General features: G+C 36.3%; 2 protein-coding genes across 2 annotated transcripts in view; one reads left to right on the top strand and one right to left on the bottom strand.

The window, feature by feature from the left end:
* Positions 1-1,771: 1,771 nt before the first annotated feature.
* Positions 1,772-9,276, bottom strand: eral1 (Era-like 12S mitochondrial rRNA chaperone 1). The gene is made up of 11 exons (XM_073840715.1): positions 9,048-9,276; positions 8,694-8,858; positions 8,403-8,530; positions 7,226-7,303; positions 7,066-7,112; positions 6,835-6,896; positions 5,240-5,352; positions 4,736-5,050; positions 4,507-4,656; positions 3,025-3,105; positions 1,772-2,201 (listed from the first exon to the last, which is right to left on the bottom strand). Exons 1-11 carry the CDS (start codon positions 9,154-9,156, stop codon positions 2,079-2,081), a joined length of 1,371 nt encoding a protein of 456 aa, XP_073696816.1. The 5' UTR covers positions 9,157-9,276; the 3' UTR covers positions 1,772-2,078.
* The window catches only part of fam222ba (family with sequence similarity 222 member Ba), an 89,774-nt gene continuing 72,472 nt past the window's right edge, over positions 8,748-26,049 (top strand). The window contains exon 1 of the mRNA XM_073840714.1: positions 8,748-8,886. The gene's annotated coding sequence lies outside the window, so the exon portion shown is untranslated. The remainder of the gene's footprint in view (positions 8,887-26,049) is intronic.

Below are 26,049 nucleotides of genomic sequence, written 5' to 3'. Positions count from 1 at the left end.
TTTTATTATCTACAGTTATTTTTACAAAACCCTTCAGAATACACTTCTAGCTATCATTTTACATAGAGAGGTGGCATATGCGCTTAGTAAATTGCTTACTTGTGCTTCTAAGAGCCAAAAACATGACGAATGAGAGTCTTTGCTTTAACTTTAATGAACTTACAATTAACTAATGCAGCCAACAAAATAAAAGGGTCAGTATAAGGATATAGAGAACGAATGAGGGATTTATTATTGCTTTAGGCCAGCTAAACGTAAGCATATAATTCTTCATGGAGTCCTATTGCAGAAAAGGGTAAAAAGTGCATCTTATCTTCATTTTGAAACTCACTTCAGGAGCATGTTAGCTTCACTTTCCATTAGAAAGGTTATCTAACCCTCTAGGGCCTACGCAGTGAAACTTTAAATGGCTTTTCCACGTTTTCAAGGAGGTGGAAGAAAAAAAGTCACTTTATATTTTTGTTTTTTAAAGGAAAAAATGTTTCACAAATATAAATATATATTTTATTAAACTATAGTTTTGCAAATGATTTCTGTTTTAAATAAAATGAATCCTGTTCTCTTTTACTTTCTAGAATCCTGAAAAGAAATGCTGAAAAAAAAGTGTTTCTTGAGCATCAAATCAATATATTAGAATGATTTCTGAAGGATTCTGACATTTGCATGACACTGAAGACTGAAGTAATGGCTGCTGAAAATTCAGCTGTCATCCCAGGAATAATAATAATATAATAATAAAATAATAATAACAATAATAAAACATTAAAATAGAAAACTTTTTACAATTAATATTTCACAATAACACTGTTTTACTGTTTGTTTGTTTTTGCAAATTAATGCAGCTTTGATGAGTTTAATGACTTCTTTCAAAAACATTCAATTGATATTGACCCTACATTTTTTAATAATAGTGTATCATAATAAATACAAGCAACTGGGATTTATGCGATTAAATATTTTCAGTGAATAAGCGTACCTCATATACGCCATTCTGCATATTTTTGAGTCTATTTGTTTCTTGCTCTTGCAAAAACACTGGCTTCTGCTGTCTGTAGATAAAGTGACCATAACTTTTTCACACTTAAAAAAAAAAAAAGGTACAAAACTGTACATTTTAGGGTACAAGTAGCTGTCACTGGGGTTATGGCCTGAAAGGTAAAATTTTGTACCTCTAACTGAACATTTAAAACACGTTTTGGGTACATAATTGTACCCTAAGAACCTATTGTGTATTTTTAAAGGTATCCTTATATGTTTTGTTCCCCTAGGAACAAAATTGTACCTATATCTTTTTTCTGACAGTGCAGACAGTCCAGCATGAGAACATTAATTGTCTTCTTTACTCATAACATTTACACTGACTGAAATGGATGAAAATTAATAATATTTAATAACTGTAATATTACAGACATAGCTAGAAATAATTTAAAACCGTTGATTTACTGCAGTAAAGCTGAAGTAAGTATTGTGTTCAGTCACAGTTGAGCAGGCCCGGCTCCACCCTGGCAAACAGCCACCACCCCAACTGTCCAGCCCACTCCTATAGCCCACCTTACATGTTAGAGCTGGAGCCAGGCCTGCAGTTGAGTGATTTCAGGTCAGTGTAATGTTATTACATAAGACATTCAGTTAAACAGCAAGACTGCGCCACAGATAACAGCCTGACCACACTGAAGACAATGAACAATAAAAAACAAGGCAAACCCTTACATCCAGTAAAAGTGTGAAAGTGAACCTCACACAAGTATATCACCATATGGAAGCACAACTATACGATTTTTGGGCATTTATTAATTTATAGACATTTTTATAAATCAAAAGCAGCAATATGTGTAAGCGGCACAGGCAGTTGTGATACGATCCATCATAGTCTGGTTGAAATGCTACAGAAAACCCAAGTAATGTGCCTTTAATATACTTACATTTCAGTTTAAATGAATAAGGGGAGGTCTGTTGAGATCAACCCGACAGTATAACCCAAAATACAGCCAATTTTGAGTTCATGTCCATTTTTTTTACTCTTGAAAAAGTCTTTGTCATGGGTCAGGCACTGACCTTCATTCTCTGAACAGTCTACCTTACTTCCTCAACTTTGCAGAGATTTTTAAACGCACTTCACGCAAGAAAATCCTCATCAGGTCATTTTCAGCTTCCTGGATTATTCTGGTTATCAAATGACCTTCAGAACCAATAACCATTTTCTGTAAGCAAGAACAAAGGTTTTAATTTATAGTTAAGCATAATCACGTTACTGTTTCTTTAAAGGAGTAGTTCACTTTCAAAACAAAAATTTACAACTAATGCACTCACCCCCTTGTCATCCAAGATGTTCATGTCTTTCTTTCTTCAGTCGTAAAGAAATTATGTTTTTTGAAGAAAACGTTTTAGGATTTCTGTCCATATAATGGACTTCTATGGAGTTTGAACTTCCAAAATGCAGTTTAAATGCAGCTTCAAAGGGCTCTAGGAAGAGGGGTCTTATCTAGCTAAACGATGGGTTATTTTCTAAAAACATTTACAATTTATATACTTTTTAATCTCTACACAGAGTACACACAGAGCTAGACAAGATGAGCATTTGAGGTTAAAAAGTAAATAAATTGTCATTTGTTTTTAGAAAATAATCGATCGTTTTGCTAGTTAAGACCCTTCTTCCTCGACTGGGATCATTTAGAGCCCTTTGAAGCTGCATTTTGGAAGTTCACACTCAGGGGCACCATAGAAGTCCATTATATGGAGAGAAATCCTGAAATGTTTTCCTCAAAAAACATAATTTCCTTACAACTGAAGAAAGAAAGACATGAACATCATGGATGACAAGGGGGTGAGTACATTATCTGTACATTTTTGTTCTGAAAGTGAACTACTCCTTTAAGTAGTTTTTTAAAACAATTCCACAAAATGTCTACCATAAACCTAAAGTTGCCTGATGGTAAAAACATCACCTTGGGAGATTAGTCCCCCTAAATAAATGTGACCAACAAACTTTTTTCCAGAAAACAGAGATGGAATCAAAGAGCTCACCATGTGACTGTCTTTCTTTACATATAGTTTGATTGATATGTCAAGCACCCCTTCCTCAGACTCCTTCCAGATTTCGATTTGCTGCAAAAAGACCAAAATAATAAGGAAAAACATTTCAGAAAACATGAAATAATACAAAAAGGTCACAATACATATTTTGAGTAATGAGATTTTTTTTAGACGGATGGATGAATGGATGGATGTATGATGAAGTTTTGTAAAGAAATTCCCAATTTACAGCAGAATGAGAATCATACCAGAGGTAAAACAGATGCAGTTTCGAAGATGAAAAACACAATAACAAGCTGGGAAACAGCTGTTAAACTGGAAAAGAGTGAATATGACTATTTATTTGACCAAAATATAGTAAAAACAGTATAATAAAAATATAAATATATTTATTACAATAACATAATATGGTTGCAATTTGAAATGACTGGTTTTCTATTTTAATATATTTTATTTATTCCTGTAATCAAAGCTAAATGTTCAGCATCATTGCTCCAGTTTTCAGTGTCACATTATCCTTCAGAAATCATTCTAATGCTGATTATTATTATTATTATTATTATTATTATTATTATCAATATTTAAAACAGTGGAGTAACTTTTTCAGGATTCTTTGGTGAACAGAAAGATCCAAAGATCAGCATTTATCTCAAATAAAAAGCTTTCATAACATATTTTTTTTGGGGGGGGGATAAATTATAGAAATTAATAGTTTTATTTAGCAAGGATGCTTTAAATTGATCGAAAGTGATGGTAAAGACATTTGTAATGTTACAAAAGATTTCTATTTCAGATAACTGCTGTTCTTCTAAACAGTCTACTCTGCTGTTTTAAACATAATAATAATAATAATAAATAAGCAGAAAATCAGAATATTAGAATGATTTCTGAAGAATCATGTGACTGGAGTAATGATACTGAAAATTCAGCTTCGGAATCACAGGAATAAATCACCTTTTGAAATATATTCAAATAGAAAACAGTTATTTTAAATAGTAAAAATATTTTAAAATTTCACTGTTTTTGTTGTACTTTGGATGAAATAAAATGCAGACTTAATGTGGCTTAAAAAAAAAAAAAAAAACACACATTTAAAATCTTAATGTCAAAAACTTTTTGACTTGTAGTATACATAAAAAATGCAATTTATTCCTCTGAATTTTCAGCAGCCTTTATTCCAGTCCTCAGTATCCTATGATCCTTCAGAAATCATACTAATATGCTGATTTGGCACTCATTTCTTATTAGAATCAATGTTGGAAACACTTGTGCTGCTTAATATTTTTGTGGTAACAATATATTTTTTCAAGATTGTAAGACAAATGCATGGTTCAAAAGGTTCATTTGTAACCATTTGAAAGCCTTTACCGCCCCTTTTTGATCATCCTTTTTAACTAAAAAAATATATATTCTACTGACCCCAAATTGTAGCCTATTTCAAAACCTTTTTGGTACCCACAAATCATAACCCACCTGTGTCATGCTGTATGGCACCTCCTTAGGAAGGTACTGTAGAAGTTTCTCTCTGATAGTGTTGACGCACACATCCTCAGGACCCTGATCAGTCAGAACTTGACTGTGGTACTGCCACTGGCCAGGCTTTGCAGCTTTAAACAGGTAACTCTGTTGCACATGTTCAAACACAAATTTCAAACAATGCTGGAGATTCCATCAAGTTTTTTTTAATGCAAATGTCTCTAACCTTTAATGTTTCCACATCTTCTCTGTCAATAGAACTTAACATGAATACGTCCTTAAAAAATGGCCACCCCTTGCGGTTCTTCAAGGCCTTCAGCTCCTCTTGGCTCAGCCCGTCTTTGTCCTGACCCTCTTGATACGCCCCGTCCTTCATGCTCTCAGAATGTGGTTCTTCTGCGCGTCTGCTGTCGGGTTTGGCTGCTAATTTCTCACGCGGTTTCTCTGTGCTACGGATCCTGATCTTCTTTCCATTCACAATCCCTTCCGTCAACTGTTCCGTGATGTCTAGCAGAAGTGTTTTGTTCTTTAGTAGATCTACCTGTGTGTTAAGAGTTGATGCTTTGCTTTATGATCACTGAATGTACCTTTTAATCACTCATGAAGTTTAAGAGTGACATTTATTTCTGAGGAGATGAGAGATGGAATATGCAGAAAAAAAACTATTTCTCCACAAACTAATCCTATGGTCAGCCTGGAACAAATCAATATACAGTGACACAGCTAATACCTTATTGAGGACAAGGATGGCAGGGACATCTGAATTCAGGGCCAGACACTTCAGCACTTCATAGTCCAGCTTACTGCGGGTCCATTTATCAGACATGTCGACTAGCACCACCACTGCAAATATATAGCAGAAAAGGAGAAAAGGGTAGATTCAGCAAATGAGTTATAATACAGTGGCTCTCAGCCGTTTTGACTCCAAGGATCCCCTTTTTTCACAACTATATTCAAAAGCTCTCCTATCTAAACTGATATACACAATTGAGGTCAAAAGTTTACATACACCATGCAGAATATGCAAAATGTTAATTATTTAACCGAAATAAGATGGACCACACAAAATGCATGTTATTTTTTATTTAGTACTGACCTAAAAAAGGTATTTCACATAAAAAATCTTTACATATAGTCCACAAAAAATAATAATAATAGTTGAATTTATAAAAAAATACCCCGTTCAAAAGTTTACATACGCTTGATTCTTAATACTGTGTTGATACCTGAATGACACACAACTGTGGTTTTTTCCCCTTGTTTGTCCTGAACAGTTAAACTGCCTGCTGTTCTTCAGAATTTTTTTTTAGGTCCTACAAATTCTTTGTTTTTTGCAGCATTTTTGTGTATTTGAACCCTTTGTCTGAGGGACTATTACATGCATTAAGAGCCAGGGGGGGCTATTTTGTCTTCTGGGTAACATGTAAGCATCTTCTGTAGCTTCTGAAGGGCAGCACTAAATAAAAAAAATATGATATTTACGCAAAATAAGACAAATGTACACATATCCATTCTGTTCAAAAGTTTACACTCCTGGCTCTTAATGCATCGTTTTTCTTTATGAAGCAACAGTGGACATTTAAACCTTCTGTAATAGTTGCATATGAGTCCCTTAGTTGTCCTCAGCGTGAAAAGATAGATCTCAAAATCATATAGTCATTGTTGGAAAGGGTTCAAATACACAAAAATGCTGAAAAACCAAAGAATTAGTTGAACCTGAAGAATTTTTTTTGATCAAACAGGACAACAAGAAACGCATGAACAACTATCACTAAAAAAACAAACGCAAAGCTGTGGATCATTCAGGTATCAACACCGTATTAAGAATCAAGCGTACAGTATGTAAACTTTTGAATGGGGTCATTTTCATAAATTCAACTATTATTTTCTCATGTGAACTATATGTAGCATCCTTCATGTGAAATATCATATTCAGGTCAGTACTAAATAAAATAAAAAAAACATGCATTTTGTCTGATCCCTCTTATTTTGGTAAAATAATTAACATTCTGCATATGTAAACTTTTGACCTCTGGCACATTTGTTGTACTTACTTACATACTTCAAATATTAAATATCATAGATTTGATATAATCAAATATTGTAAACTTTTTTGTCCTTTTCTATTAAAATAATTGTAAGACTTATTGGGGTAAGTTTACTGAAAACCCAGGCGCCCTGGTTGAGTACACTGTCATAATACCATGAGACAACTATGACACAACTATGACAACTATGGATGCTGGCTGTGTGTGCCCTCTTTTTTGAACAGATTAAGAAATATCAAGCGAAGAACAACTAAAACAAAGTTGTTGTTGTTTTTACCTAGATCAGCTTCCTTTAATGAATCAAAAGGATCCACTACAAGCGATTCCTCCAGGTTATGTCTGTTAAATAAATATAAGAAAACAATTAAGTTCAATTAAGTTTCTGATTCTGAGTACATGTATTTTTACATGGCACTGCTGCCACGGAGCCACATTTATACTTTCATCCTACACATGGCTTACTTACAGTAGTCATGTAAACTTATTAAGTGCTGTATTACATACTCACCTTTTAGCCTTTATTGGTGTGGTAAGACCAGGGGTATCCAACAGCACCTGATAAAAAAAAAAAAGGTGAGAAAATGCCATTCAAACATACGATACAACTAGGAACTCCCTAGACTAGACTTTTATTTAGATATTATACATGGAGTAGAAGATGTACTTACAATTTGTGTGTCATCCTCTGTCAGGACACCAACAGCACGTGATCTTGTTGTGTGCACTTTCTCCGAAACTGCAAACAACTGTAAGAAAATAGTGTTTTTTAACATTTAAAGCTAAAAGGGACAAAAGGGATAGTTCACCCAAAAATGAAAATTCTGTCATTAATTACTCACCCTCATGTCGTTAAAAACCTATAAGACCTTTGTTCATCTTCAGAACACAAATTAAGATATTTTTGATGAAATCTGAGATCTTTCTGACCCATAGACAGTTAAGTAATTGCCAAGTTCAAGGGCCAGAATGGTAGTAAGGATATTGTTATAATAGTCCATGAGACATCAGTGGTTCAACCGTAATGTAATAAAGAAGATACATTATTTTTTGTGCACAAAGAAAACATAAATAAGGACTGTATTAAACAATTTCTTCTTTTCCGTGTCAGTCTTCGTGCGTTCACAAGAGTACCACGACATATGCGTGTGGAGCCGCCATTCTGACGTAGTTCCTGTGTGCGCTGCACCATGTTTATAAGCAGAGGAAGATGTACACTGTACATAAAACAGTCTAAAACATGTCTGAAGATTTCGACAGAGAGGATGACCAGCCTTACTTATTCAAACCAGAATATACAAACAATGAACTAAGAGAGAAGAGACGTTTTATGTCAGAATGCCAGATTCTGCGTCAGCAGCATCACACGCAAGCGTTGTGGAACTCGTGAATGATGGCGAAGACTGACACAGAAGAGAAAAAATTGTTGAGTAAAGTTGTTATTTTTGTTTTCTTTGCGCACTAAAAATATTCGCATAGCTTTATAAAATTAAGGTTGAACCACTGATGTCACATGGACTATTTTAAATATGTTCTTACTAGCTTTCTGGGCCTTGAACATTGTAGATGTGCCTTTGCAGGGTCAAAAAGCTCTCATTTTTCTTAAAAAATACCTTAATTTGTTCTGAAGATGAATATGTGAATAATTTGTGTTCTGCAAGACGGTTTGGAATAAGGATGAGTAATTAGTGACAGAATTTTTATTTTTGAGTGGACTATGCCTTCAAAATTCTGCCATTATTTACTCATCCTTATGCTCCATCTATATTTTAACTTGTGTCGATTCAAATATGACATGTCAAAATGAAATTTTGGAATTAATTTGTAATCAACATATTATTAAATCACCTTTCTACCCAGCAGCTGATTGGTCAGTGTGGACTTCCCTGCATTTGGTGCACCCACTATTGCCACTTTAAGAGATCTGGCATTTTCAGGTTGATCAGGATCCTTTAGCAATAAGGAAAATTGATGACCTGACAGAAGAAAACAAACACACAGACAAAATTGGTTTCACGAATAGCCTGTAATATCATAAATATCCACGGAGATAAGATAACGTTACAAAGAACTGTTTTCGGCGAGTTATCTCTAAAGCAGCAGTCATGAAGCCTTAAGAGGGGCTGGTGATATTCTTACTGCTGTCTGATGGAACAGAGACAGGGTGATGAAGGAGACCCTCATCGGACAGAACCGCTCTCCCCTTCTGCAATCTTTCCAAAAAAGCACCCGAAGACACCAAACTGGCCGGAGTACAGTGAAAGAGACATTTTCTCACCGTCTGTGGACCAAAAACTGAGCAACCTGTAAACAAGTACAGAACAAACGACAGGTAATGTAAGATATTTTATGTCTGACTTTGTTGTTTTCAGTGAGTTTGGTTTTAGTTCTGGTGGCGAATAAGAGAAATACAACCAGTTTGTCATCTAGCATGCCAAAATGTAATACAAAGACGGTAAACAGGCTGTTTATTATCTGTAATCTATAAATCACCTGACACACGCAGATACAGAGGCGCGTACTCTGGAGCTGCTGTCAGTGTGCGGACCGTTGAAAATCGCAGAGATCCGCGTAGAAACGTCTCGCAAAGTCGCAAGGTCATTGCTGAAACCTATTTTCTCAACACAAGTCGATAATTTAAGTACGTTTCGCTTGGTTTAACCCTTGTGCAAGGTTATTCTCCTCTCCATGTTTGTTTACACATGTGTCAAGGGCGCAGACATGTTGCTTTAGTCGAGAAAACTGGAGCGATGAATCTATATTTTACACGCTACTGCCATCTGCTGCTTAGGCGCAGCTACGAAAGGGCATAAATAAACTGCTACTCTAAGTTAAAAGTTTCTCTAGTTTTAATTAATTATTAATACTTTAATATATAGACAGCCTCAGCGCCTAATAATAAAAACAAATAACATTTGTTATCATTTCAGCTAGTACAAGAGGAAATACTAGCCTATTATGGCAAGCCGTTTTAGCCTAAAATATACTAAGTGTTAGTCGTCGTAATTGCATTTTTACTAGTAAGAATTGATTTAGAGAGCTCTATAATTTAATTCCTACTAGTAACAATGCCAATTAGAGAGCTCTCTAATTCAATTCTTACTAGTAACAATTCCAATTAGAGAGCTCTACAACATAATTTTTACTAGTAGGAATTTCAATTAATTAATACAACTGAATTCCTACTAGTAACAACTAGTAACAATTCCTACTAGTAACAATTCTAATTAAAGAGCTCTCTAAATCAATATTTACTAGTAGCAATTCAGATTAGAGAGCTCTCTAATTTAATTATTACTAGTAAATATGCAATTAGAGCTCTATAATTCAATTTTTACTATTAAAAAACCACATTAAAGATATGTTTAATTGCAGAGCTCCATAATTGAATTAAAGAGCTCTCTAATTCAGTTCTAGTAACAATTAAATTAGAGAGCTCTCTAATCGGAATTCTTACTAGTAAAAACTGAATTAGAGAGCACTCTAATTGTAATTGTTACTAGTAAGAATTCAATTGTAGAGCTCTCTAATTGTAATTCTTACTAGTAAAAATTATGTTGTAGAGCTCTGTAATTAAAAATGAATGGAAGTCAATGGAAACATATGACTAGTAAAAATTCATTTGTAGAGCTCTCTATTTGGAATTGTAACTAGTAAGAATTGAATTATAGAGCTCTCTAATTGTAATTGTAACTAGTAAAAATTGATTTAGAGAACTCTCTAATTGAATTGTTACTAGTAAAAATGCAATTACGACAAGTAACGCGTATATTTTAGGCTAAAACGGCTTGCCATAGCCTATCCGCAATTTCTCTCATAAGAATGGGCGTGGTCATTTGTACATTTAATGTGTATGGCTTCCAGTGAATTGCTTCCAGTAATTTTTGCTGTACAAAACAGCTTATTTTGTTGATTGATATTGCAAACTGTTGTGTATTACCATATTATTTTAATGTAAACAGTTTTGCTGTTTACTGCACTCTGTTATTCTTCTAGTTATTTCCCTATAGCAGCTAATGAACCGGAAATCTCACAGAAAATCTTCACAGAAAATGGCTTACTTCCACATTGAAAAATAAGCTGGATAGCGTGTGTACCATGCCCTTTGAATAGGGCTGGGTAAAAAATATCGATTCTCCGATTTTAATCGATCTTCAGTTTAACGCAACGATATCGATTCGGGAAATCCACGAATCGATTCTTAATGCACGTGCTTCACGTAAGAGGATATGAATATTCACCTCTCGTCCTGAAGGTGTCACTAGTGTTCCTGCTGAGAGAGTTTTCTCAACTGCTGGTGATCTAATCACAGCGCAAAGGAGCTGCCTTAGATCAGATCAGAACATGTTGATCAGCTGCTTTTTTTGCAGAAAAATCTGGTGATCAAAAATGATTAGGCTGTAGTTAAGAACTGTTAGTTTTATGGACAGTTAGAATGTTTTGTATATGCAGACAAGGGCTTTATGATGGGCCTGTTTTGAATTTAGAAAAATGTTTTATTTCTTAAACATGTTTGAAGTTCTTAATAGATTTCACTGTTGCACATTTAGTCTTTTTATTTTTTTACAGTAAAGTGCATTTTGCAGTTTGTTTACATGGTGTACAATGGATGCACATATTTATGACTTCTTGTTACAGTGTTCATTTAAAATAAAAGTTATTTAAAATAAACAACTGTGTGCACCCTATTATTAATGTAGATGTGTATTTCAGTAATAAACTTAAGTAGGGGAGTTTCAGTTACCAGCATTTATATCAAAATATGGATCCCATGTCTGCAAAACTAACATTTTAAATGAAATATTGATAGCTAATCGATATCGAATCGAATCGAATCGAAATCGAAATCGAAATCGAATCGAATCGAAACCATAAAAATAAGAATCGAATCGAATTGCCAAATTGGTCACAATACCCAGCCCTACCTTTGAATATTTACTTTAACAGTGAAAGCCTGGAGTTCACTGGTCTAGCATGAAGCAGACAGGCCTTCTGAATCAAAGTTACTATTGTTAGGTTTGATGTAAAAGGAGCTTTTGAGGAGTAAAGAGCTGAGAATATGATCCCTAACTAGAGCCGCTGAGATTGTACGTATGTTGTTTTCATCCGCTCAGGTAAACAGAGAGAACAGATGTGTTTTTCCATCTCCCATCAAAAGCTAGTCCACCAGGAGCAGCGCAGAGTGGAAAAAACACTTCCACTGGGGAGAAGAAGGGATATCAGGTGGCTCACAATCTGTCAGCATATCGTCTTAGAGAAAACTCACAAAACCTAACACGTTCAGGAACCAAGGAAAATTAGGATTTTGACTGAAGCAAAGATTTGTTTGTGTAAGGAAAAGCAATGAATAGTTAAGTTCAGGAAGAGACCCAAATATATCAGATACAATCACTTTGGTCTACCTTTATTTTATCTTGCTCTTAACAGATCATTTGAGAATATGGGCCATTTAGACCTACATATGATCAGAATTTATATAGGTAATTGCTAATCTGGAGCTAACATTTCTTCTGTATTTAAAAGCACTAATTAGGTATTCGGTCATTAAAAATGTTGTGCAGACACACTTTGCACAACTTCTAAAGATTTTTGTTGCTAATTATGTGCTATTATAATCACTGTGTGAGATAACTGGGATTTAACTACCTTTTGTTCTAGAGCCACAACCATGAACGTTAGATGATCTTTCTCACAAACTTTCTTTTAACACAGATACATACTGCAGTATTTTGCAGTATTTTTCACCATGCATTCTTCTGTCTATTTTAACAAGATGTCCAGTCCTAGCTCAAGAAACGCAGACATCATGATGCTAGCCCATCATATTTCACTGTAGGTTTTTTGAGACGCGGCCAGCGTTACATTCACAACACACCCATCATCTGTAATTTTGTGGTCTCATGCAACCATAAAATCTTTTTCCACTTTAGAACTAGGTCACCATAAGTAAACTCGGATATATAGACGTATAGATGTGCTTTCGCATATTTTTGAGTAAAAACTTCTTCTTTACCAGCCATTAAAGCTTAGTGCTATTATGCACACTGTAACTTTTAATACATGCAATATACTACATACACTACGGTTCAAAAGTTTTTGAACAGTAAGATTTTTAATGCTTTTTAAAGTCATTCCTGCTCACCAAGCCTGCATTTATTTGATCCCAAGTACAGCTAAAACAATAGAATTTTGAAATATTTTTACGATTTAAAATAACTGTTTTCTATTTGAATTTATTTAAAAATTTGATTTATTCTTGTGATTTCAAAGCTGGATTTTTAGTATTACTTTAGTCGCATGCTCCTTCAAAAATCATTCTAATATTCTGATTTGCTGCTCAAAAAATATTTATTATTATTATTATGTTAAAACAGTAGAAGTTTTCTGTTTTTAAGTTTTTTTTAAAGATAGAAAGCTTTTGTAACATCATGTTCAATGTTCATAATAATACAACAAAAGTTGACCAAAGTGCTGTACAAGAAACCATGCAAAAAACAATAAAATCACTTTCAACCTCAAGTTCAGTGAGACAATTACTTATAATTATAATTATAAATGTCTTTATCATCACTTTTGATCAATTTAAAGCATCCTTGCTAAATAAAAGTATTAATTTCTTTAATTTCTTTCCAGAAAAAAAGTACTGTCTATAAGAAAAACTCTTTTAAATATTGGTAATATTAATAATAATAAAATATGTGTATTGAACAGCAAATCAGCATGTTAGAATGATTTCTGAAGGATCATGTGACACTGAAGACTGGAGTAATGATGAAAATTTAGCTTTGATCACAGGAATAAATTACATATAATTTAAATAGACATCAAATAAATTGTATCAAATAAATTCAGGCTTGTTGAGCAGAAGAGACGACTTTAAAAAAGCATAAAAAATCTTACTGTTCAAAAACTTTGGCTGGTAGTGTATAACCTCTAGTACCTTCACAGTGTTTGTTGGTTCATCTCTTTCTCTCATAATTCTCCTTGTTTGCATGGGTTTTGTGAGATGACATTTTCTGGCAAGTGTCTGAGTAATTTTATATGGAAATTGAATCCTAGTAATTTAGCCTTAAATTCAAAGAAACCTCTAGTCTTCATTTTCAGTGTGGTCTTATGACCATCTAAATATTCATCCAACTGTGTGGTTTTTATATAGAAAAGTTCTGCAGAGCCAAAAGTTATGTAAAACATAATGTCACATTGAAAGATTTAAGATTTGTAAAAGATTTGTAAGTATGCAAGTTTTCATCTTGCTTGATTTGAAACATTTTAGACCATTTTAAATGGTTTCTCCAAAAAGACATTGACTATTAAAAATGACTTCTGACAGTTTTTTTGCTGATCTATGCTCATGTGTAGGTTCTAATTAACAAAAGTCAGGGTTAGAAGTCCTGTATCAGCATAAAAAAGGACTGCCTCGTCCCAGGGTTGTTTGTGCTGCTTGTGCCATTATTGTTTAGGAGCTGTGGATGCTGAATAACTGCTGTCATGTCAAATATTTCAGTAGATCTCTCCTCGTCTTTTGCAGTGAAGGCAGATACACATAGCCTAGAATCTAGACGCGCCCCTAGCGGCAGCAAATTACATTTGCTTCCAAGGTCAGTCTAGTTACTCTCAATTCACTTAAAATTCCGAAAAATCCAAGATGTACCGGGCCAATCACGAGTCGGTGGGCGGGCTTAACATGATGACGCCTGACCTGCGACCATAAGTTCCGTCAGACATGAATTCCTGGTTCTGTGAATTACGTGTGGAAAACTTAACAGTATTTATATAATTTTTTACTTTGGATACACAGCCACGTCCATCTGTCCTGAGCAGGAGCTCGTTACATGTGAACGCGCTGTGGTGTAGAATACGCAAACACCGGAAGCGATCTGTGGCGTGTATACGACACTCATTGTTCACACAGTGCACAGAGATTGTGGATATAGCGGCTATTCAAAATGGTAATTACTTGCGCTTATCCTGGTTGTTCAAACCCATTTAAAGCTAAAAGATTACGTTTGCTAACGCAAACTCATCCTGGACTTTTTCACCGATTTCCCCTTCCGGTGTTTGCGTATACTACATCAGAGCAGGGTGTAATTTGGATTTGTCTGTGCATGTTTTTGTTTACTTTTAAAGGTTTAGTGCCCATCTATGTCTATTATTTGGCTGACAGACTGCACAGTGCACTGATTTTCGTTAAAAATCTCCGTCGCTCTGACTACGTCCAGAGCCATACAGACTACGTCACCTGACAGACTAAGTCTCTGATTGGTTGTAGCACTATCCTATTGCGTGGAGAGGAGTTTGAAAGACAACCGTTTATCCCACCCCTCCGGTTGAGCCCTGTCTATGGAGAGTGCCCAGACCCTACATTTATGTGGGTCTGGCTTGCCAGGCTAAGATACACACACACACAGATAGAAATGTCCCGCAGTTACAGCACAGCACTGCGACCTTTCTTCAGGCAAGGAGGAATAACAAAGCTGCGGAGATGTTGAGTATACGACAGGCGTGTGACAGGAGCTGGCTGAGCCGTGCTGGGTAGCTGCTACTCAGGCAGAGATGCGGCTCCGACTTGCTCAGCCATTACACATGATTGCAGCACAACACACAAAGCCACGCAGCTGAGGCATCCTCTGTCACATCCTCATCAAAACACTTTCAGGACGATCATTTTAAAAAGCACCCAGAGGTCATATTTTCCAGGCCTGATTCTAGCGGCAGGGAGAAAGTAAGAGGAGGAGGAAAAGTCATACTCCATCAGGATTTCACAATCAATACAACTTGTCTGTGAAGTGGATCAATAATGCATCTCCTTTGAAACCATCAATCACGTCAGAGTTGGGGATAAAAAGCGTAATTAGGACCACCGTTCCTTAAACATCCTGCCTTGACGTCTTTCAGGGCCAGAGAAAGACACCATTCTGTGTCATTAACGTTGTATTATTGTGTGATGAAGCACACTGCTGAGCACTTCCCCTCAGCTGCCTGAGGCTCTGTGGGTGCGAAATCACTTTTAGTACTGTTCCAGGATCAGCCAGCACAGCCTTAATAATTCCAGGAGAAAAAAAATATCTGAAACCGCACATTAAAAGCTTCAAGCTCACGACTTCTATTTCATTATTCCCGTGCACACAATGGCTTTTTCTTTTGAGAAAGCCTCGTGACCCTGATATGATTTCCGAGCATGGTGAATGGCCTGGTTTGAACCTGCGTTTTCTTATTCCTCAATGGCAAAGATGAGAATAATTAGTCTTGATCACCACATAGTTCTGCCTGGCATGAGGCACACAATGCCTGGGTAATGATAATCATGATGACGACAGTTTCTGAGAGGATGTGCGTCAGGTAGAGACAGGTGGCATGCCAGGAGTTTAAATACGTCTATATTTTGCTATTCATTCTATAAAATTTCATTTTATAACTGCAGCAGCACTATAATGTTGTTTGATGGTGTTGCTGTTTGAAGGACTTCACGCAGAGTGTTCAAAAATGTATATGGACCTGAGGAGTATGCAAGAAGATCAAAAAATCCCAAAGGATTCCAATAAGAAAATTGCTCTAATTAGAATTTCAAAATCATAATTTGGAACCATTCCAATGAGTTTAAGGACTTGAGATGAGATATTTTATTTTACTGGGATCCATTAAATCATTCTCTTTTGTGTATGTTGTCTCAGTAAACAAGCTGCTGCATATAAAATGAACAGGATAAGAACAAAAAATAACCACCTTTTTTATTTTTTTAATGTATTTAAGTTGTGATTTGATTGGTTTGGCAGCTTTTATTTTTTTATTTATATATGTTTATATAGTTACCTTTTTTTTTAATCTTACAGATAAATACACTACCAGTCAAAAGTTTTTCGACAGTAGGATTTTTGATGAATAGAAAGTTCAGAAAAACAGCATTTATCATTATAAATCGCTATTGATCAATTTAAAGCATCCTTGCAAAATAAAACTATTAATTTCTATATTTTCTTTCCCCTCAAAAAATATATATTTATATTGACGTCAAGCTTTTGAGTGGCATAGTGTTACAAAAGCTTTTTATTTCATATAAATGCTGATCTTTGGATTTTTCTATTCATCAAAGAATCCTGAAAAAATGTACTTAACTATTTTAAATATTGATAATAATAATAATAATAATAATAAATGTTTCTTGACCAGCGAATCAGCATATTAGAATGGTTTCTGAAGGATCATGTGACACTGAAGACTGGAGTAATAATGTTGAAAATGTAAATTTAATCACAGGAATAAATTACATTTTTAAATATATTAAAATAGAAAGCAGTTATTTTAAATAGTACAAATATTTCACAATAATACTGGTTTTGCTGTATTTTAGATCAAATAAATGCAGGCTTGATGAGCAGAATCATCTATACATCTATAAAAACATTAAAAATCTTATTGTCCAAAAAATTTTGACAGGTAGTGTATTTGGTTCAATAATGAAGGAAATGTCCAATTTATAGTATTATAAGCAAATTACAGAAGCATTTCCAAAAAATTGAAACCCTCCTGTTTTAGCACTGGTCTGACCCCTCAGATGTAAAAAAGACTTGTGTGGAAAAGAGATTACTAACAATTATTCTTGTTCGCCAAATCAAATATGTTTTGATAAATCATTCTTAGAAATATCAACAAATTAGGCTTTTTTATACTTTTCTATTGAGCTATTGGTCTATGAAAAATATGGAAGGACATTTGAAAGATCTAATATAGATGAGCCGATGTCAAAGATTTTTTTCAACTTTTCATCAACTTTTTTTCTTATCGAAATAAATGTTTTAAATTTATAGTTTTAAATGCTTAACTACCAGTCAAAAGTTTTGGGACAGTAATATTTTAATGTTTTTTTTTTTTAAATATGTCTCTTCTAATCACCAAGCCTGTATTTATTTGATCCAAAATACAGCAAATACATTAATACTGTGAAATATTTTTTGCTATTTAAAATAACTGCTTACTATTTGAATATATTTTAAAATGTAATTTATTCCAGTGATCAAAGCTACATTTTCACATGATTCTTCTTCAGGCTTCTTTGATGAATAGAAGATTTATACTGTTACAAAAGATCTCAGATAAATGCTGTTTTTTTTGTTCATCAGTAATAATAATAATCAATAACTAGATATGTACATTTCCTGAAGAAAATGTGAGTGGTGCTTGCGGTGGCAAAACTCGGCCCTCGGTTGCTAGGGTGATGTAATTGGTTGCTAGGGTCTGGCTATGAAGGTCACTACTTATATGCCGAGTCAAAAGAGCCCACCCACAAGCCTCTATGACTTTCTGATCCAAAGATATATCACAAATTGTATGGCAATGTTAGTCTATCAGAGATTTTGCCCAAATTTCTCACCCGCTTTACGATAATCGTACGCCCGATCGCTTCAAAAATTCATTGCACACCTCTCCTCAATAAGCCGGTCGATTTGAGACGTCATTCATGGGTCTGTGACAAACGGTGTGGGACAAGTTACACTTCAAATTTCCTATGGGCCTGTATGAACATTCTGCCAATGAAAGTCTATGGGATATTTTTGACCACTTTTTCGTGCGCAGTTTGAACATCGTAGGTCCGATCGCTTAGAAAAGTCAAAGCACACCTCTCCTTAATAAGACGCAACATTTGACACCTCATTCATGGGTCTACGTCAAAAGGCACCGGACAAATTACGCACCGAAGTTCCTATGGGCCTTTGTGTGTGTGTGAGAAAGTGACAGTTGAGATTCAAATTCACAGACATTCTGCCATTGTAAATCAATGGGATTTTTTATCCCGCTTTTTCCTCCGCTGTGTGAACATCGTAGGTCCGATCGCTTAGAAAAGTCATAGCACACCTCTCCTCAATGAGCCGGTCGATTTGAGACCTCATTCATGGTTCTACGCTAAACGGGGCGGGACGAGTTACGCGCCGAAGTTTTGTCAGGGCGAACAGTAATAGTAATACTAGATATGTACATTTCCTGAAGAAAATGTGTGTGGTGCTTGCAGTGGCAAAACTCGGCCCTCGGTTGCTAGGGTGTTGATATGCAGTTGCTATGGCACCCATGATGGTTGCTAGGGCCGTTGATATGGTACCCGGGGTGGTTGCTAGGGTGTTGCTATGCAGTTTCTAAGGTACCCGGGCTGGTTACTATGGCCGTTGCTAGGGTACTCAGGGTGGTTGCTAGGGTACCCGGGGTGGTTGCTAGGGCCGTTGCTAGGGTACCTAGGGTGGTTGCTAAGGTGTTGCTATGCGGTTGCTATGGTACCCGGGGTGGTTGCTAGGGCCGTTGCTAGGGTACCCGGGGTGGTTGCTAGGGTGTTGCTATGCGGTTGCTAGGGTACCCGGGGTGGTTGCTAGGGCCGTTGCTAGGGTACCCAGGGTGGTTGCTAAGGTGTTGCTATGTGGTTGCTAGGGTACCTGGGGTGGTTGCTAGGGTGTTGCTATGTGGTTGCTAGGGTACTCTGAGTGGTTGCTAGGGCAGTTGCTAGGGTACCCAGGGTGGTTGCTGGGGTACTTGGGTGGTTGCTAGGGCCGTTGCTATGCGGTTGCTAGGGTACCCGGGTGGTTGCTAGGGCCGTTGCTAAGGTACCCGGGCTAGTTGCTAGGTCATTGGTAGGCAGTTGCTAGTTGTCAAAGATCATTACAATGGAGTGTTATAGAGGTCTTTGCCTGATTAGCCCTTAGCTAATTGCTATTAGCATGAAGCTATTGAGTGCTAGCATGTGTAGCGTGTTGAGAGTTTGCTAGCATGAGTTAAAAGTAGCAACTCCCATGTCTATGCGACATTCTGATACAAAAATATAGGTCTTGCTAATTGGTTGCTAGGGTACTCTGTTTGGTTGCTAGGGAGTGGCCAATGACGACACTGTAAAGTGTAGTTGCCAGTATGAGTGATATAAACCAACCCCCATATCTCTGTGACATTCAGGTCAAAAGATATGCTTGTTTGGCTTTAGGTTGCTAGGGTACTCTGTTTGGTTGCTAGGGAGTGGCCAATGATGACACTGTAAAGTGTAGTTGCCAGTATGAGTGATTTAAACCAACCCCCATGTCTCTGTGACATTCAGGTCTGAAGATATGCCTGTGTGGTTTTGGGTTGCTAGGGTACTCTCTTTGGTTGCTAGGGAGTGGCCAATAACTACACTGTAAAGTGTAGTTGCCAGTATGAGTAATTTAAACCAACCCCCATGTCTCTGTGACATTCAGGTCTGAAGATATGCCTGTGTGGCTTTGGGTTGCTAGGGTACTCTGTTTGGTTGCTAGGGAGTGTCAATTTTGATTGGTGATTGGGCGTTTGCTGCCCCGACTCAAAGGAGTCCGCCCCCATGTCTCTATGATACTCTGATCCAGAGATATGCATCTGTGCCCTTATAATGGAAGTCTATGGGATCAGTTGCTAGGGTGCCTTAAATGGTTGCTAGGGCGTGGCTTGACACCTTCATGATGATCCGTAGAGTCTGATTGGCCATCTGAGTAAAATGAGCCCGCCTCCATGTCTCTAGGCCAATGTGATGCTGAGTTATGCCCAATGCAAAATCCCTATGTAAATTACCATGGGTTTTCATGGGACGTCCCTTACCATAGAAAGTCAATGGGGCAAATTTAGAGAGCTCTTGCACCCCAGGGGTACAACTTTTACCCCATTGCGAGGAGTCTTCTCGCACAGCTTGATAGCCTCTCCAGATGTGGCGAATCACGTGTTTCTACGAAATTCTTGCTTGGAGCTACGTCCCGTCAAAATTCGTCCCAATGCTTTGTCTATGGGATTTTGGGGCCGAATTATTACCCCAGGTGACATCATCGTACCCCTGATCGCTTATAAAAGTCGGGGATTTACATTCCCGTATTGGCCGCACAATTTGACGCCCATTTCGAGGGTCTACGACAAAAATTGCGGGACGAGGGACGCGCCAAAATTTGAACGAAAGAGGGGCATTTGCGCCCCAGGGGTACAACTTACACCCCATTGCGAGATATGTTCTCGCACAGCTTGACAGTCTCTCCAAATGTGGTGAATCACGTGTTTCTACGAAATTCTGGGTCTGCGCTACGTCCCGTCAAAGTTGGCCGTAATGCATTGTCGTTGTAAATTTTGGGGTGGTTTTTTGCCCCGTGTGACATCATCGTACCCCCGATCGCTTATAAAAGTCATAGCACACCGAGTCTATATAGGACGCACGATTTGACGCCCGTTTCGAGGGTCTACGACAAAAACTGCGGGACTAGTTACGCGCCGAAATCTGTACGGAAGAAGTAAGAATTATAATAATAATAATAAGTATGTCGAATAGTAATAGTGATGCTTTGCCTATGGCAAGCACCACTAATAATAATAAATGTTTTTGATAAGAAAATCAGAATATTCGAATGAATTCTGAAGGATCATCTGACTGTAGTAATGATGCTAAAAATCAGCTTTGAAATCACAGGAATAAATACCTTTTTTCTTTTTTTTTCTTTTTTTCTTTTTTTTTTCTTTTTATTAAAAATATTTTACAATTAACCATTTTTGCTGTACTTTTGATCAAATGCAGGCTTGGTGAGTTTAAGAGACTTCTTTAAAAGAAAAAAAAAAGAAAAAATCTTACTGTCCAAAACCTTTTGACTGGTAGTGTATGTGAATTTAGACATCCTAACATTATTATGCAATAAGAAAAAATATATTCATTTTAGATTAGCTGTTTTTGAAGAATCATTTTAAGTAAATGTTAAATAATTGAAAAGGTATTCTAAATGCAACAGTAGAGGCAACAGTTTATTGGCTGGTATATATCCAATATTGATGATACTATTATATATTTGAAAAAAAAAGTCTAATATTGGCTCTAACTAAATATTGACTAAAAAAACTTAGATAAACAAGAAATATATTACAGTTGAGGGCACTGGTGGAAACCTTAAAGGAAGTAAAGTAGGAAGAAATTAGTCTGTTCAGCTTCAAAACGAATTACAAGATAGCCTGAGTGTTTTAATTCAATGTGAGGGATGACTTCCTGACAAGGTATTACTATTATTCCTCCAATGGTAAGCTGTTTTAGGTGTCAGCATACAGGACATGTAGCAGGAGTGTGCACACGAAAAATGAGATGTGAAAAATAGGATGGTTAGAGTATTATAAATGTCAAGTGACTGATGGGCTCCACTGTTGTAATTGAGCTGCTTTCCATAGTGCAGCGTGTATGGAGGATGTCAAGTACAATTGAAAGCATGGGACGTACAAAAATATACAGCGAGTAGAAAGTTTGATGTGTGGAGGCATTGCGGGCATGTGGGAACAGAAATGACAGGAGAAATATTTTGACAGGGCTTGTGTGGGATGGAGTCAGAGGCTCTAATGCCATCCATCTTCTGTAACAGGGAAATTGTTAGTGTGGAATACAGAAAATTTCTTGGCCTTCTATTATCAATATGATAAATATAGCCGCAATGCTTCTGAGTAGATCCACTGAGATCAAAACTGTTTTAGAAGCAGCCGTTCAAATTATTCATGATATGCACACACTCTAAATCTCACAAAGTTTTGCAGATTTTCTAACATTATTAGCATAATGGAATTACTGTATGGAGATGCAGAGCTCTTAGATCCTTCACTGGCATATAACATGGCTTAGTGGACTGAAAAGTACTCTATAGAATGGAAATAGGTATTTCGGGAGCTTAAAAATACAAAGAAAATAATATCTTAATTTTGAGAAAAGAAGGTTCAAGGAAGAAGGATTAAATATATTTAGTTTTATATAAATTATATAAGCATTTATTTAAAGCACATGCCTGAGTGTTTTATACTTACACACATGTAAATAGGCTATATAACATACTATACAATATCAGTCAAAAGTTTTTGAACACTAAGATTTTTAATGTTTTTTTTTAAAGAAGTCTCTTCTGCTCACCAAGTCTGCATTTATTTGGTAGTGTATTTACATACGACTTTTTAACTTTATTAACATACAGTGCCCTCCACTAATATTGGCACCCTTAGTAAATATGAGCAAAGGTGACTGTGAAAATAAATCTGCATAGTTTATCCTTCAGATCTTTCATTCGAAAAATTAACTAAATTCTAACCTTTCATTGAAGTAAAAAGATGGAAAATGGGGGGGAATCTCATTATGAAATAACTGTTTTTCTCTAGTTCACATTGGCCACAATTATTGGCACCCCTAAGAATTTGTCTAAGTAAAATATCTCTAAAGTATATTCCCATTAATATTAAAAAAATTTTTAGCACACCAGGGTGGCTAGGAGTATAAAATTGTCCAGTCATGACTTTCTGTTCCACAGGATTATAAATATGAGGAACACAAAAGCCAAATTCCCTTAATCATCCATCACAAGAAGTAAAACCAAAGAATGTAGTTCTGATGTGCAGAACAAGTTTGTTGAGCTTCACAAAATAGAAAGTGGCTGTAAGAAAAGAGCTAAAGCATTGAAAATCCCCATTCCCACCATCAGGGCAATAATTAAGATGTTCCAATCAACTAAAGATGTTACAAATCTGCCTAGAAGAGGATATCATCCTAATGCACGATAAGGAAGAGAGTTTGAGTGGCCAAAGACTCTCCAAGGATCACAGTTGGAGAATTGCAGAGAATTGTTGAGTCTTGGGGTCAGAAAGCCAAATAAAATAAAATAATCAAACAGCCCCTACATCACCACCACATCACCTGTTCCAGAGGGTTTCAAGAAAAAATCCTCTGGTTCACTCAAAAACAAACTCCAGCATATTCAGTTGTCAGACATGATTAGAACTTCAAACAGGACTGGCTTCTATGGTCAGATGAAACTAAAAATGAGCTTTTTGGCAGCTAACCCTCCAGATGGTTTTGGTGCAGACAGAGATAAAAAAAAGTACACCATGCCCACGGTTAAAATTACTGCTGGTTCTTTAATGTTGTGGACCTATTTTTCTGCTGGAGGTCCTGGACATCTTGGTTAGATACATGGCTTCATGGATTCTATCAAATACCAGCAGATAAAAAATCAAAACCTGACTGCCTCTGTTAGAAATCTTATAATGGGCCATGTTTGCATCTTCCAGCAGGACGATGATCCAAAACAAACATCAAAATCAACACAAAATTGTGTCACTGAGCACAGAATGAAGCTTCTACCATGGCCGTCCCAGTTCCCTGACCTGAACCCTCTATAGAAACTGAAGAGAAGAAGCACCAACATGAAGCTGTGAAGAGAGAGATTCTGTTTGAAGGAATGGTCTCTGATCTCTTGTCAGGTGTCTCCAAACTCATTAGACATTGTTGGAGAAAACTGTTATTTTGGGAAAAGGACATTGCAATAATCGGGTGCCAATAATAGTGGCCAACGTGAACTAGAGAAAAACATTTATTTCATAATGAGATTTCGCTCCCAGATTCTATTGTTTTACTTCAATGACAGGTTAGAATTTTGTGAATTTTTTTAATGAAAGATCTAAACGATGAATTATGCAGAATTTTTTTTTTTTTTTTTTACATCCACCTTTGCTTATTAGGGTTGGGCGATGTCGACCAATTTGGCATCGTACGATGTCTAATGTGAAACATCGCGATGGACGATGGCATCGTCTGCGGGGGGCGGGTGTGAGGGATGGTTGTTGTTAAATAATTTATTCATAACGAATTAATTAATTGTAGCCTACCATGTCCACGAGTGCTTAATTTCAGCCGGATCCTGTTCTGGAAAATGTCCGATTTTGGATTTTTGCTTTCCGGTATTTGTTTTTAAAGATCCGGAATTAACAAGTGCATTAGATCATGACAGTGCGTGCGTGCAGACGAGACAAGATCTGCAAGAATGCATTTGGAGGATGTGTGTTGGTCCTTTAGAATGTTTTCGACCAATCAGCTTTTTTAAGTTCAATAACGCTCTCATTATTTGCTTACTGCTTAACACACTCTCTCCAAACGCATTTAATGAGCAGCGGAATGTTTAGAGAGAAAGCTTACTATCAGAAATAATACCAAATCAAGCGGAATATTGTATTAACATTATAAACACTATAAACATAGCTATAAGTTAGTTACCCTGACTCCAATGATTTAAATGTAGAGGTATTTAGAACAGAACAGAAATGAAACAAAATATATAAAGTTAAACTAAAACAAAGCGAAACTAAAAATAGCGCGTTGGGCTCACGCACCTCTGTTTTTCGGCACAAATCCAAGTGTTCCAACTAGGCTTTGTATTGTACATTCGTACTTCGATGAAAAAAAAAAAGATATACTCCTGTTTTTGTTCCAAGCTCTGGCATATTTGGTGTAGTTTATTTAATCTAATTTAATTAAACTTATTTTGATTTTTTTCTGCTGTTTTTGTATGCCTCATTTATAAAGTAAACAAACTTTCATGTAATTCGTTAGGAGTTCACTGTAATTTGTATTGTGATCACTAACAACTTCCTTGTTATTATTTCCTCATAATAATAATAATAAAATAAGTAAAGATGCAGAAATTGAAAGCATGCATTTCATTTGGCTATATAGTGATTAAGTGTGTGTTTTTCGTGAGCGGGTTGCTGCTGCGGCGGGGGCGGGGCGGGGCGCTGCGGGGGCGGGGCGGAGGATCGCGATGCCGGCTCAGCATCGTGATGTCTATTGGCCATCGGCGATGGACGATGGCATCGTCTATCGACCCAACCCTATTGCTTATATTTACCAAGGGTGCCAATATTAGTGGAAGGCACTGTAACATGGCTTAGTGGACTAAAAGTACTCTAGAGAATGGAAATAGGTGTTTAGGGAGCTTAAAAATACAAGGAAAATAATCTTGATTTTGAGAAAAGAAGGTTCAAGGAAGAAGGATTAAATATATTTCATTTTTATATAAAATTATATATTTAAAGCATTTATTCAAAGTGCATGCCTGTGTGTTTTATACTTACACACATGTAAATAGGCTATATAACATACTATACACTACATCAGACAAAAGTTTTTGAACACTAAGATTTTTAATTCTTCTGCTCATTAAGCCTGCATTTATTTGCAGGCTTAATATATATTTACATACGACTTTTTAACTTTATTAATATATGTATAAGAACCCAGCTAAATGCTGGGAAAATGAACAAATCATGAGGTAATGAGGAAAAAGTGGAATTTACAGCATTTTTAAAGAGGTAAGGTCAGGAATGTATGTGCTTAGGGCAGATATATGGAACATGCTAAGGGATAACCCTGCTGAACAATACAGCTAAAACCAGCCTAGGCTGGTTTTAGCTGGTCAGCAGGCTGGTTTTAGAGGGGTTTTGGCCACTTCCCCAGCCTGGTCTTAGCTGGTCAGGCTGGGAGACCAGCTAAAACCAGCTACTTCCAGCTTAAACCAGTTAAGATCAGCCTTGGCTGGTATTAGCTGTTTTTTTTTTCAGCAGGGAAGTGGGGACCAGGTTGCTAATGTGTTTCAAGTTTAGGCTTGCCTGTCAAAATATGGTTTTAATGTTTTTTCTTGTTCTGTAACTTTGGGTATTCACTTAAACACATTAACACATTACCCCCTGG

Source organism: Garra rufa, chromosome 5, assembly GCF_049309525.1.
Source record: "Garra rufa chromosome 5, GarRuf1.0, whole genome shotgun sequence".
NCBI lineage: Eukaryota > Metazoa > Chordata > Actinopteri > Cypriniformes > Cyprinidae > Garra > Garra rufa.
This window is presented reverse-complemented; position numbering and strand designations above follow the sequence as displayed.

Bases quoted from the DNA above. Each gene is read 5' to 3' on its own strand.
- eral1 (XM_073840715.1), bottom strand. From the start codon at position 9,156: ATGACCTTGCGACTTTGCGAGACGTTTCTACGCGGATCTCTGCGATTT. The intron at 6,897-7,065 runs GTGAGTATGTAA...TTTATTTAACAG, and splicing joins ACACCAATAAAGGCTAAAAG to ACATAACCTGGAGGAATCGC. The intron at 4,657-4,735 runs GTTAGAGACATT...CATGTGCAACAG, and splicing joins AAGATGTGGAAACATTAAAG to AGTTACCTGTTTAAAGCTGC.